This window comes from Kogia breviceps, chromosome 6, assembly GCF_026419965.1.
Source record: "Kogia breviceps isolate mKogBre1 chromosome 6, mKogBre1 haplotype 1, whole genome shotgun sequence".
Taxonomy (NCBI): Eukaryota; Metazoa; Chordata; class Mammalia; order Artiodactyla; family Physeteridae; genus Kogia; species Kogia breviceps.
In genome coordinates, this window is record NC_081315.1 from 127,014,253 (window position 1) to 127,029,768 (window position 15,516).

At 40.3% G+C, this 15,516-nt stretch overlaps 1 protein-coding gene across 3 annotated transcripts in view; it reads right to left on the minus strand.

Annotated features, from left to right (window-relative positions):
• Positions 1-15,516, minus strand: part of PRDM5 (PR/SET domain 5) — a 202,102-nt gene that overhangs the window by 41,189 nt on the left and 145,397 nt on the right. For all 3 annotated transcript variants that reach the window (XM_059066317.2, XM_067036583.1, XM_067036584.1), the window contains exon 14: positions 7,305-7,390. In XM_059066317.2, the coding sequence (XP_058922300.1) occupies positions 7,305-7,390 (86 nt within the window). The remainder of the gene's footprint in view (positions 1-7,304; positions 7,391-15,516) is intronic.

Consider the following 15,516-nt stretch of genomic DNA (forward strand, 5'->3'; position numbering starts at 1 on the left):
CCTCTGCTGCATTTTATTGGTCAAGCAAGTCATCGTGGCCAACCCAGATTCAAAGGAAGGGAAGTTAGGCTCTACCTGTTGCTGTAAAGAGCAGCACATGCACACTGTCCGGGAAGAAACGGAGGGCAACCATCTCGGAGGCTACCTTACCACATCATTATTCCAACGAATGCACATTACGCTTTAGACGGATAGTCCCAGCTTTTCTTTTCCTTCTAAAAATCAAGTTAGGTACAAAAATACTCAATGAAAATGTAAGTACTATTTTTAAAAACTCTGCAGAAAAATCACACTTGATGCCTAGGTCCAGTTCAATTCCACACATCAGTGGAACGCTACTCTTATAACCCTAAATACAGTGAAACAGAATTTCATTCCACGTTAAGACTTTTGTCTATTTTCCTATAGGATAATGTACCTACCCAATAAATCTGCCAAGCGTATGAGATACAACTTATTTTAAGTTTTCACCTCTTACTCTCAAAACCTAGGGAAGTTCAGGGAACCACTCCTCAGATCCGAGAATGCCTGGACCCGAAGTCCTACTTTTAGGACCATCATTTGGCACGCCAAAACAGTATTCCTAACCAAGAAGCTGAAAACGTTTCTTTGCTGGTGATTTTAAGAGAGCTGACTAGCTCAAGAACAGAGCTGCACAGAGAATAAGAAGGGGAGGCACTCTGCCAAGGGCGTTGATGGCATCAGGAAGAATTTCCACAGAGGAAAAGGGGAAAGAAAGGGAGAAAAGGACGATGTCAGTCCCTGGAAAGAAAGTTATTTTTCAAATGGTCTGATTTTCCCTTTTACAGAGAAAAGGGAGCTTACTGCAATAGAATAAGCATGTTCCATTTCATGCAGGTACGTTTTCTGAGCCAAATAAAATACAATGGTATCTTAAAGCCATTTATCTTAAACGATTCATTTGCAGGCCATACAAAATCCCCCAAGAAATATGGGGGTTCTAGAAACAATAAAAGATTTATTAATTCCAAAACTAAAGATGTTTTCAAATAATGGCAATGAGCCAGATCCTCTTGTCCCTACATCACAAAAGCTGATGAAGTTTAGAAAAACAAAAATTTTAAAAATTCAGTTTTCTCTAAAATTGTAATAAACTTAAAAATTATTGAATTTTTAAAAATCTCTTCCTCTTACCTAGATATAAAACCAGAAATAGCTGAGCATGTTCTCCACATACTTAGCCTGCACAAGTATGAACCCGGCAACTCCTCTACTTTCTCTCTCTCTAAATCGACTACCTACTCTTCCTGTCTGTGGGATCTCCCCATCCCCCAAAGTGCCCCTTCTAGGATCTCAGGTCCAGCCCCCTCCCTACTTTTCACCACCTACGTGTACTACACGCCCAGACTGTGTCGAGACTCTTTCAAAGGTGTCTCTCATACAAGTTCCCTACTCTCAAATCCCAAGGCTGCCTGGTGTGGGTGGCTCTGTCTCGTTCAGCCACTTCCAGCATGCCTGCCTCGGGGCCCTGCCTCCGGTCCTGCCTCAGTTCATTCTCAAGGATGACTTCAGGGCCACCTTTCCAAAAGAGAGCCGACCACGTGACCCACCCCTCAAAGTAAGACACAACACTCAAAACAAGACATGTTTCCAGGATTCAGACCAACTCCCCGGTCCTAGCCCGTCTCAGCTGCAGTCAGACTTCAACGTGTATGCTCGGACTTGGTCCCAGGGGACAGGCCACCCTAACTGGGTCTGTGCGTACTGCTCTCACTTGGTCCACGTGGTTATGTGTGCCCAGCATACCCTCCTCCACTGTCCTCAGAGCTCAGCTCAAATGCCACCCTCTCTCTCTAGCATTCCTGGAATCAACTAGCCTACCCGCTACCTGACTCAGCAGACTTGCTTCTGCATCTGTCTCCTAAGTTTTGCAGGCGTGCCTCATAATGTGTTCATGAGAATTCCCAGCTGACTCTCTTCCTGAAAAGACCTCGTTCTGTTCTTAACCAAGGCTACCTTGAGAAGTTCTATCCCATGGTCCTGGAGCTAGGGAGCTCCTTCTAGCCTCTTCTTCCCCTTGACATCCACTGCTCAAACCTCCTCCTCCAACATCTTCACCCATAAGAAATTAACGCTTTTCTTTTTCCTTCAACATCAAGCTTACATTGCTCCCACATGATTCACCAGCTGGACGCTCTGGTCTGCATTTTTGCAGAGTTTACAAGTTGCTACAATGTTGTACCACCCCGAAGCCTCCAGATAAATCCAGAACTGCCTGATGTCCAAGACACCCACTCCAGTCTGGCCTTGGAGACCCAGGGTCTCACTACAAGGTGTCTAAAGAAAGTACAATGTGCACACATTTGTAAACCCACCTAAAATCTGAACTGCCTAAGGATCAGGGACAGGAAGTTGCACGAAAGCAAATTAACAAAATATAAAATGACATAAGAGACTTGCCATTACTTGTAACCACTGGCAATTAATTCCATTCTAATATTTTTAATAACTAATCTGGTGTTCCTACAAACAAGGCTGGAGACTCAGCTGTGATCCCAGAACCCTGAAACCTGTGTAAGCCAACTGGGTGTTTTAACTGGTGTTCCAAAGGCAAGGTTTCTGAAATAACTTTCAAATTGGTCCAGGTGTTTTCCATGTTGAACATCAAAAGTGATTAAACAAGACATGAAGCTTTCTGTGGTAAAAGGTTACAAAAAACAATTTCTTTGAACTTAATGTTTACAAAATGGATACTTATGAGCACTTAAGTTAACTCACTGACAGGGAGTGTTTTGGCTCAATGTGTCTAAACAATATAAACCTGAGGTCCATGATTTTCAGGTGATCTATAGTTTCTAAGTATAATGTACTAAAATGGACTTGAGATATTACACGTAAAGGGCTAAGAAATGACATTTATACCTCAGATATAGTTTAGGGTGGTCAAGAAGACCTTTTAGACAAAAGACAACAGAGATGGGGTAGTGGGGGTGGTGGTGGTCCTGGAACTATGTCTGGAGCATCTCCAAGCCTAAAAGTCCCGGGAATATTAATATGATCACTGAGGCTGTTTTATAAGTCCTGGTTGAAGCCACAGCGTCCAGACTAAGAAACCTGTCCAACCCCACCCTAAAGAGGCCCTACTCTTTCCCAAAAGCTGTTTCCTTCATCACCCAAGCGAGAAGGTGGAGGAGGAGAGAACCTACAGAGAGAGAGAACGAACTGCTCACAAGGCCAACACCCTCACTGAAGCTCACCAAGCCTGCCCCCGACCCCACACAGGTCTAGTGCTGAGTAACAAGCACCAGCCGACAGGCAAAGGCAAAGACATGCAGCGTCTGCTAAAACCTGATGAGGGAGCAGAACCACCGTGGAATCCCCTGGCCTTCCAGGCCTCCCACTAAGATCATGGAGATGGCGGACCACCGGGGGAGGAGATGAAAGCCTATGGTAACTATAGCAACAACATAACCCAAAGCCATCGTAACTACTTACTGGATTAGCTCAACCTCTCGGATTAAGGGCCTGGCAGAAGAAGAGGTGTGCCTACTTCCAGGCATAAATAGTATTTACCTCAGTCTATACTATTCTTCCACACGCAATAATAGGCATTCAATCAAAATTCTGTGTGGCACACAAAAAGCAAACCCTCACCCAACCCGTTACCGAGAGGCAGAATAGAGGACACAAGGAGACTGGAAGATGGCCCAGATGGTGTAATTAATACTGTCAAAGACGCCAGTGATAAGGTGAACAACATGCATGAACAAATGGGCAACTGCAACAGCGACATGGAAGCCATTTCTAAAAAGCCAAGTGGAAATATTAGAAATGAAAAACATGATGATATCAAAGATGAAATCCTTCAATGTGCAGACTGAGCACAGTAGAGGAAAGAATCCGTGAAACTGAAAACACTCCAAGAGAAATCAGACATTAGAAACACAAAGATACAAAGAGACAAACAGAACTACCAAGAGCTATGGGACAATATCAAACATTCTAACATATGTAACTGGCACCTTATTAGAAAAAGAGAAATAGAAAGGGACCAAAGACATATTTGGGGAAAAAAGCTGAGAAGTTTCCCAAATTTAGTAATAATAAACCAGAAATATAAGCAGGATGAATAAAGAAGGACATATCTAGTACATCATAGTCTAAGGGCTGGAAGCCAAAAATAAAGGGAATATATTGTAGGAAATGAATAAATTACCTGCCCTCGCCTTGAGTCCTGGCCTCTCCGGGAAAGACTAACGATTGTTTAGCCTTTGAGCAAAATTTAGATTTTTAGCAAAATCATCTCCCACACTTGGGGCCCTTGCTGGATCCAATAAATAATTCCCAAAGTGAAGGACTTTGTGTTCCTTCCCTAAGGCATCTGTGCGGTTTCACAGAATGCAAATCTGGGGGCTGGCGTGGCATGCAATTTTGTGTTGTCTCACCAAAACTTCTCAAAGACGCAACCTGCTGAATGATACAGTTGTTGTTGTAACGGAATTAAAAGCTTTTGAGATAAGGATAAAAAAAAAAATGTCTGGATTTAGCGCTATCTAAATACTAAATGTAAGGTGAATAAAAGATTGAAACTGAAAAGTGTTACAATCCAAACGTAATGGTATCTTTTGAACTGAGTCTTACAAACCCAAATAATATTGGAAAAATATCAGCTTTCAGAGACTGTTCCTCTACAATGCTTTTCGAAAAGTGTCTTTTGGTTCTTGATGTTAATTTGATTGCATTAGCTAATAACCTTAACTAACTTTTGAAAAGTTGCACTGATATGCTAAGAATATCTGTAATGCTTAGGAAATAGCATATCAAAATGATGCAGTCTGTATAAATAATGAGTAAAAAAGAAAAATTTAAAAAGGGTTTGAAGCAAAACCCAAAAGGCCTCTTTGCACCTCTTTTACCCTCTTCCTTTGCTAGTACTCTCTACTAATTGTATGGGATTCTGTCTAAAATCTTGGGGCTTCTAGTCGAGGCCTTCTCTGGTGTTGTTCCCTTAGTCACAGGCTGGGATTTGTTTTCTTTTTGTGAAGTCAGTGCCTGAGAGCTGCTAAAAAGATACCACCAGCACCTGGACACCCTGAGGCATTCCGGGATCCTGGACTCAAGGCCCAAATATTCAAAGGAACATGAGACTTTTAAATAAATTTTAAATGAACTTCTGGGTTCATTACTGCAGTTTGCTCAGTTTGAAAATATACAGGAAAGTATATCAGAGTCAGTGGAATGAGAAAATAATGGAATTAATTGAATAAAAGGCATATAGTGTGTATATAGTAGGTGAGGGGGTGGTCTCTGAAGCCGAACTACCTGGGTTCCAATCTTGACTCTGCTACTCACTTGCTTGTGCCTCAGTTTTTCATTTTTAAAGAAGAGATCATAATAATACCTACCTTGTAGAGGCTTAAGTGCATTGTTAAATGCATTAATGAATTGTTGTGCTTACATGAACTAATAAATGTGAACTTCTAGAATATAGTACCTGGCATGTGATTAGTGGCCTTTGTATTTAACTATTAGTATTATTCTCATTAATAAACTTTATATTAAAACAAAGTAAAAGCCAAAATAGGTGAATTGGAAATATCATATCACCCTTTCTTGAGAAAACCCAAAAGGTAATTTTTTTCTCTGCAGTAATTTGAACAGCCTCTTCTGAGGTATAATTATAGAGTACCAGATTTTGGTTAACCTCATGAGTTTTGATAAGAGAAACCAGGGCTCCTTTGCCTGTAGGTTGATATCTTTAAAACCCATTACTGGTACTACTGTGACAACTGCACACACATAAAACCACCTTCTAAACTAAACTAACTTAAACCTCTTTAACAGGACTCGCTGTGAAATAAATATTTTGAGTATGTCCATTTAAGTCATGTTGTGAACAGTAACATTTGTCTAGTCCTTTATGGTCTATGAAGGAATTTTATATTTAGCCATGACTTCAGTTCCTAATATCCATATACTATGAATATGATATTTTATATCATATGAGAAACGCAATGTGGACTTGTTCTAATGAGCACAGAAGCCTCCTCTCTCCTCCACCACAAAGAGGAGTATTTTCTTAACAGGACTTCAGAGGTTATCTTTTATGGCCTACAGAACTGAAGTGGAACGCTAGCATATTATTACACTGGAAAGGTATTATTATTATGTGTTTTCTCTAAAGTTTCATTTTACAGCTCAGGTAAAAAGCGAAATCCAGGAGAAGCCTAAATTAGAATTGCTCTTAAGAGGATTAGGCATGTGTCTTAAAATTTGAAAAAAATATGGCATTTACATACAGACCATAAGCACTTTTAAAAGACCAAGCTGAATAGAGCTGTGTGAAAGGTGATGCAGCAAAAAGATAGGGCAGAGCAAAATCAAGAAGAGCTATTTAAAAATAACATCAAATTTTCAAGTGGAAAGTTCATGTAAAGTATCTAATTGTGTCCTAAACTGAACAGTGAGGTAAGAAATGTAGCTGCATGGAAGGTGAGCCACTCCTTTATTTTTATAGCATGTGAGGCAGATGCTTGAGTCTGAAAAAGCCATAAGTAACCGAATGACGATAGTCCAGTGAGAGGTGTGACAGCAGCACAAAGGGCAACCTCGGAGAAAAGAATGAAAGACGGCACCGGGCACGCCCTGTAGAGCAAGAAGCTGTCCTTCCTTGTTTGCCACCTCCCGTGATAATTCAAATTATTTTTAATGTCTTTCTTGCAAATATACTTGCTCACATGCATTAATTAATGGTCACACGCTGACAGGCGCACCTCTGTTCAAGCAGCGCTGGCATTTGCATTACCGGCAAATACTCTGCCGGAGAGCATCCTTATATTTTTCAGTATTAAAATGCTACATTCTATTTACTTGGCAGTTTGTCACTTATAACTCCTATTACTCCTAAAAACTGGTTCACAATTCAAAGAATGGGGATGCTTTGGGAGTTTCAATTTCTGTTTCTTTCATTGTTGTGTCTAAAAAAATTATCCCCGGGCTTCCCTGGTGGCGCAGTGGTTGAGAATCCTCCTGCCGATGCGGGGGACGCGGGTTCGCGCCCCGGTCTGGGAAGATCCCATATGCCACGGAGCGGCTGGGCCCGTGAGCCATGGCTGCTGAGCCTGCGCGTCCGGAGCCTGTGCTCCGCAACGGGAGAGGCCACGACAGTGAGAGGCCCGCGTACCGCAAAAAAAAAAAAAAAAAAAAATTATCCCCAAAATGTTCATCATAAATATAAACATGATTTTGGATATACCACCTTTATTTTCTCAGGTAAAGTCAAAACTTTTAAAAATAAGTATGGATTTTATAATAAATATTAATGAGAGAGAATATAATCTTACCCTGGTGTGAGTACGAATGTGCATCTTCAGCCCGTCATTTTTACTGAATCCTTTTTCACAGTAAGGGCACTGATAGGGACGCTCACCTACAAGATAAAGGAAAGCTTCCCGTCAGAAAAATCTAAAGCAGCAAAGCAGGCACGTACCGTCACTCCTCCCGCACCACATCCTGGCCACCACACACACTCCTGCATTGCCAAGAAAAGGCTCAAGCACAGCAGGGCCAACACCTGGGGCAGTTCAGGGTGGTGGACGAGGCTTTCCCTCCTGCGGAGAGGCTGTGAGCCCAGAACAATTCCAGCACTCAGAAACAAGCAACATTCACGCTCGCTCCCTTTTCCTTTGAATATTTGAGCCCAAATTAAATCTCCTAATTTTAAGAATCTGTTAAAAAGATTCTGTATCAGTCAATTTGCTCTGTCACTTTACTACACACTATAGGGATCACGGTTTCGCTGATACTTTGTTTTTTAAAAAAGATTTCAGAGGCTAAAGGCTCTTTGGTGGGGCTAATGGCAGACTCCAGGAGGGCTCATGCCAAGGAGTACCTCCCAGAACTGATGCCAGTGTCCCCGTCCCTGTGGTGAGCCACAGCCATCCCCTGCCTCTGCAGGACGCCCACCAAGACTAGCAGATCACCACGGAGGCCCGAGAAGAGTTCCCTGTGCTATGCACCATGTGGCTGACGGGGTCTTGGTGCTCCGGCCGGGAGTCAGGCCTGAGCCTCTGAGGTGGAAGAGCCGAAGTCAGCATACTGGTCCACCAGAGACCTCCCAGATCCACATGATATCAAACGGCGAAAGCTCTCCCAGAGATCCCCATCCCAACGCTAAGACCCAGCTCCACTCAACGACCAGCAAGCTACAGTGCTGGATACCCTATGCCAAACAACTAGCAAGACAAGAACACAACCCCACCCATTAGCAGAGAGGCTGCCTAAAATCATAATAAGGTCAGAGACACCCCAAAACACATCACCGGACGTGGTGCTGCCCATCAGAAAGACAAGATCCAGCCTCATCCTCCAGAACACAGGCACCAGTCCCCTCCACCAGGAAGCCTACACAGCCCACTGAACCAACCTTACCCACTGTGGGCAGACACCAAAAACAATGGGAACTATGAACCTGCAGCCTGTGAAAAGAGGACCCCAGACACAGTAAGTTAAGCAAAATGAGAAGACAGAGAAATACACAGCAGATGAAGGAGCAAGGTAAAAACCCACCAGACCAAACAAATGAAGAGGAAATACGCAGTCTACCTGAAAAAGAATTCAGAGTAATGATACTAAAGATGACAGGAAATCTTGGAAATAGAATGGAGAAAATACAAGAAATGCTTAACAAGGACCTAGAAGAACTAAAGAGCAAACAAACAAAGATGAACAACACAATAAATGAAATTTTAAATTCTCTTGAAGGAATCAATAGCAGAATGACTGAGGCAGAAGAACGGATAAGTGACCTGGAAGATAAAATAGTGAAAATAACTATCGCAGAGCAGAATAAAGAAAAAAGAATGAAAATAATTGTGGACAGTCTCAGAGACCTATGGGACAACATTAAACGCACCAACATTTGAATTATAGGGGTCCCAGAAGTAGAAGAGGAAAAAAAAGGGACTGAGAAAATATTTTAAGAGATTATAGTTGAAAACATCCCTATTATGGAAAAGAAAATAGTCAATCAAGTCCAGGAAGCAAAGAGAGTTCCATACAGGATAAACCCAAGGAGAAACATGCGAAGACATACATTATTCAAACTATCAAATATTAAATACAAAGACAAAATATTACAAGCAGCAAGGGAAAAGAAACAAATAATATACAAGGGAATCACCATAAGGTTAGAGATGATCTTTGAGGAGAAACTCTGCAAGTCAGGAGGAATTAGCAGGACATATTTAAAGTGATGAAAGGAGAAAAACTACAAACAACACTACTCTACCCAGCAAGGATCTCATTCAGATCCGACAAAGAAATTAAAACCATTACAGACAAACAAGAGAAACAAGAATTCAGCACCACCAAACCAGCTTTACACCAAATGCTAAAGGAACTTCTCTAAGTGGGAAACACAAGAGAAGGAAAAGACCTACAATAACAAACCCAAAACAATTAAGAAAATGGTAATAGGAACATACATATCGATAACTACCTTAAATGTAAATGGAATTAAATGTTCCAACCAAAAGACACAGACTGGCTGAATGGATACAAAAACAAGACCTGTATATATGCTGTCTATAGGAGACCCACGTTGACCTAGGGACACATACAGACTGAAAGTGAGGGGATAAAAAAAGATATTCTATGCAAATGGAAATCAAAAGAAAGCTGGAGTAGCAATTCTCATATCAGACAAAATAGACTTTAAAATAAAGACTATTAAAAGAGACAAAAAGGGAGACTACATAATGATCAACAGATCAATCCAAGAAGAAGGTATAACAATTGTAAATACTTATGAACCCAACACAGGAGCACCTCAATACATAAGGCAAATGTTAACAGCCAAAAAAGGGGAAATCAACAGTAACACAATCATAGTAGGGAACTTTAACACACCACTTTCACCAGTGGACAGATCATTCAAAATGAAAATAAATAAGGAAACACAAGCTTTAAATGATACATTAAATAAGATGGACTTAATTGATAGTTATAGGATATTCCATCCAAAAACAACAGAATACACTTGCTTCTGAAGTGCTCAGGGAACATTCTCCAGGATACGTCATATCTTGGGTCACAAATCAAGACTAGGTAAATTTAAGAATATTTAAATCATATCATGTATCTTTTCTGACCACAGTGCTATGAGACTAGAGATCAATTACAGGAAAAAATCTGTAAAAAAATACAAACACATGGAGGCTAAACAATACACTACTAAATAACCAAGAGATCACTGAAGAAATCAAAGAGGAAATCAAAAAATACCTAGAAAATACTGACAATGAAAACACGACAACCCAAAAACTATGGGATGCTACAAAAGAAGTTCTAAGAGGGAAGTTTATAGCAATACAATCCTACTTCAAGAAACAAGAAACATCTCAAATAAACAACCTAACCTTACACCTAAAGCAATTAGAGAAACAAGAACAAAAAAACCCAGAAGTTAGCAGAAGGAAAGAAATCATAAAGATCAGATCAGAAATAAATGAAAAAGAAATGAAGGAAACGATAGCAAAGATCAATAAAACTAAACCTAGGTCTTTGAGAAGATAAACAAAATTGATAAACCATTAGCCAGACTCATCAAGAAAAAGGGAGAAGACTCAAATCAATGGAATTAGAAATGAAAAAAGAGAAGTAACAACTGATACTGCAGAAATATAAAGGATCATGAGAGATTACTACAAGCAACTATATGCCAATAAAATGGACAACCTGGAAGATATTGACACATTCTTAGAAAAGCACAACCTTCCAAGACTGAACCAGGAAGAAATAGAAAATAGAAACAGACCAACACAAGCACTGAAACTGAAACTGTGATTAAAAATCTTCCAACAAACAAAAGCCCAGGACCAGATGGCTTCACAGGCAAATTCTATCAAACATTTAGAGAAGAGCTAACACCTGTCCTTCTCAAACTCTTCCAAATACAGCAGAGGGAGCAACACTCCCTATCTCATTCTATGAGGCCACCATCACCCTGATACCAAAACTAGACAAAGACGTCACAAAGAAAGAAAACTAAAGGTCAATATCACTGATGAACACAGATGCAAAAATCCTCAGCAAAATACTAGCAAACAGAATCCAACAGCACATTAAAAGGATCATACACCATAATCTAGTAGGGTTTATCCCAGGAATGCAAGGATTCTTCAAGATATGCAAATTAACCAACATGATACGCCATATTAACAAATTGAAGGAGAAAAACCATATGATAATCTATGCAGAAAAACATTTCGACAAAATTCAACACCCTTTTATGATAAAAATGCTCCAGAAAGTAGGCATAGAGGGGACCTACCTCAACATAATAAAGGCCATATATGACAAACCCACATCATTCTCAATCGTGAAAAACTGAAACCATTTCCTCTAAGATCAGGAACAAGACAAGGTTGCCCACTGTCACCACTCTTATTCAACATAGTTTTGGAAGTTTTAGCCACAGCAATCAGAGAAGAACAAGAAATAAACGGAATCCAAATTGGAAAAGAAGAAGTAAAACCGTCACTGTTTGCAGATGACATGATACTATACATACAGAATCCTAAAGATGCTACCAGAAAACTACTAAAGCTACTGAATAAATTTGGTAGAGTAGCAGGATCCAAAATTAATGTACAGAAATCTCTTGCATTCCTGTACACTAATGATGAAAAATCTGAAAGAGAAATTAGGGAAACACTCCAATTTGCCACTACAACAAAAAGAATAAAACACCTAGGAATAAACCTACCTAAGGAGACAAAAGACCTGTATCCAGAAAACTCTAAGACACTGATGAAAGAAATTAAAGATGATACAAACAGATGGAGAGATATCATGTTCTTGGATTGGAAGAATCAAAATTGTGAAAAAGACCAGACTTCCCAAAGCAGTCTACAGATTCAGTGCAATCCCTATCAAACTACCAATGGCATTTTTCACAGAACTAGAACAAAGCATTTCACACTTTGTTTGGAAACACAAAAGACCCCAAAGAGCCAAAGCAATCTTGATATTGAAAAATGGAGCTGGAGGAATCAGGCTCCCTGGCTTCAGACTATACTACAAAGCTACAGTAATAAAGAGAGTATGGTACTGGCACAGAAACAGAAATATAGATCAATGGAACAGGAAGAAAGCTCAAGATAAACCCATGCACATATGGTCACCTTATCTTTGATAAAGGAGGCAAGAATATACAATGGAGAAAAGACAGCCTCTTCAATAAGTGGTGCTGGGAAAACTGGACAGTTACATGTAAAAGGATGAAATTAGAATACTCCCTAACACCATACACAAAAATAAACTCAAAATGGGTTAAAGACCTAAATGTAAGGCCAGACACTGTAAAACCCTTAGAGGAAAACATAAGCAGAACGCTCTATGACAAAAATCACAGCAAGATCCTTTTTGACCCACCTCCTAGAGGAATGGAAATAAAAACAAATATAAACAAATGGGACCCAATGAAACTTAAAAGCTTTTGCAAAGCAAAGAAAACCATAAATAAGACACAAAGACAACCCTCAGGATGGGAGAAAATATTTGTGAACAAAGAAACTGACAAAGGATTAATCTCCAAAATTTACAAGCAGCTCATTCATCTCTATGTTAAAAAAACAAATAACTCAATCCAAAAATGGGCAGAAGATCTAAATAGACATTTCTTCAAAGAAGATATACAGATTGCCAACAAATACATGAAAGGATGCTCAACATCACTAATCATTAGAGAAATGCAAATCAAAACTACAATGAGGTATCACTTCACACCATTCAGAATGGCCATCAACAAAAAATCTAGAAACAATAAATGCTGAAGAGGGTGTGGAGAAAAGGGAACCCTCTTGCACTGTTGGTGGGAGTGTAAATTGATATAAGCACTATGGAGGACAGTATGGAGGTTCCTTAATATCTAAAAATAGAACTACCATATGACCCAGCAGTTCTACTGGGCATATACCCTGAGAAAACCATAGTTCAAAAAGAGTCATGTATCACATTTTTCATTGCAGCTCTATTTACAATAGCCAGGACATGGAAGCAACCTAAGTGTCCATCAACAGATGAATGGATAAAGAAGATGTGGCACATACATACAATGGAATATTACTCAGCCATTAAAAGGAACGAAACTGAGTTATTTGTAATGAGGTGGATAGACCTGGAGTCTATCACACAGAGTGAAGTAAGCCAGAGAAAAACAAATACCGTATGCTAACGCATATATATGGAATCTAAAAAAAAAGGTTCTGAAGAACCTCAGGGCAGGACAGGAATAAAGACGCAGATGTATAGAATGGACTTGAGGACACGGGGAGGGGCAAGGGTAAGCTGGGACGAAGTGAGAGAGTATCATGGACATATATACACTACCAAATGTCAAATAGATAGCTAGTAGGAAGCAGCAGCATAGCACAGGGAGATCAGCTCAGTTCTTTGTGTCCACCTAGAGGGAGATGCAAGAGGGAGGGGATATATGGACATATGCATACGTATAGCTGATTCACTTTGTTATACAGTAGAAACTAACACACCATTGTAAAGCAATTATACTCCAATAAAGACATTAAAAGAAAAAAACCATTATCCTAAGTGAAAGAAGCCAGACACAAAAGGCCACATATTATATGATTCCTTTCATATGCAAGTCCAGAATAGGGACAGAAGGTAGATTAGTGGTTGTCTAGGGCTGGGGGTGGAGATGGGAAACACAGGAGTGATAGCTAACGGGTAAAGTGTTTCTTTTTAGGGAGATGAAAATGTCCTAAAATTGACTGTAGGGATGGCTGCACATATCTACGAATATACTAAAAACAATATATTGCACACATTAGGTAGATTGTATGATATGTGAATTATACCTCAATAAAGCTGTTTAAAAATAAAAGATTTCATAGTCTATCTCAGTTAAGGAGATGAGTTTTAAAAGAACTTCATAGGGCTTCCCTGGTGGCGCAGTGGTTGGGAGTCCGCCTGCCGATGCAGGGGACGCAGGTTCGTGTCCCGGTCCGGGAAGATCCCATGTGCCGCGGAGCGGCTGGGCCCGTGAGCCATGGCCGCTGAGCCTGCGCGTCCGGAGCCTGTGCTCCACAACGGGAGAGGCCACCACAGTGAGATGTCCACGTACAACAACAACAACAAAAGAACTTCATAAAATTGGTGTATGTTAAACAGAACCATCTTCTGTTATAACTGAGCAGAGGTTGTATCTAGAGATTATTATTTAGAAAACAGCCAAACCATTTTTTTAAAACAAGCAAGCATACTCATACACATCACACTTTCTAAAAAATTCTACTGTAAGCTGACAAAAATATGACAAAATTTAATCTCCAGGAGGAATCTGAAGCTGCCCACTGGTCAAAGCCTAATTATTCAGAATGGACAGTAACTCAGAATCACTCACTTACTGATTCTTTCATTTATTGATTCTTGCATTTCCTTCTCCTCAGAGACAGGCCTTTGGACAAGTACTGTGCCGATCCTCTGCTCTCTCACATCCCATTTGGTTCTCATTCTCGTTCAATCACGTATTACTCGAGTTATGCCAGCGAACGCCCCCAACAGGTCAACAATGAGCTCCTAGTGGCTCAATCCAATGGTCACTTTTCATCATGGCCCTCCCTGACCTCTCCCCAGTTGCTTCACAAAATGTCCAGCCACGTTCCTGGGCCTGGAGGCTGCATGGCACAGGGGACCTTGCCCTGTTCTCTGAACCCTGTGTTGTTGGCAGTAACATCGCATGGAAGCAGCTGGAGCAGAGCTCCCAGCTCAGCAACTTACCCAGCCTCTCCTTGAGGAGCATCTAGGTCACTCCCTTTGAACTCTCTCTGAAGTGGGCACTGTGAGAGAATGACAACCACCCAAGATAGAAAAAACAAAAACAAAAACCTAAAAATAACAATGGTAACACTAACGACAACAGGGCTCTTTAATGAATTGTCCAGACTTGCCAATCTCTTCTGTGAGACAAAATCAACTTTTGCACTAAGTAAATCGACCTGGATTCTTTACTTTATTATGGTTGTGAACTGGGAAGGTGTGGCTTTTCATACACACAAAAATTAAAGGCTTAGAGTCCAATTTATTTGAAAAACGATGAAAATATAATTTTATTTTACCCTTAAGTCGATAATATGTGTTCATCTTCATTCCAGATCTCTCTGTTGAACCTCTGTCTTGAGATATCCATACGCCCCCCCGGTATCTTCATTTGGATATCTCACAAACAACTCAAACTCAGCATCCATGAGCTTTATCCTCTGATCCTATGTGTCCTGTATATCCTGTCCTGATTAGTTATACCACAATCATCCAGCTACCAAATAAGAAACTTAAACAGCCATTCAAGATGCCCTTTTTTTACTCACTTCCCCCTACATCTAACCTCTTAAGTCATATTAATTTCACTTCTCTGCTATTTCTAGAACTCTTTTCCTTGAAGTTCATGGCAAGAATGAAAATAATATTCATAGCATCAGCAGTAGTAGGAGGAGTAGCAGGAACGATTATTAACTGATTTCTTAATCATTAACC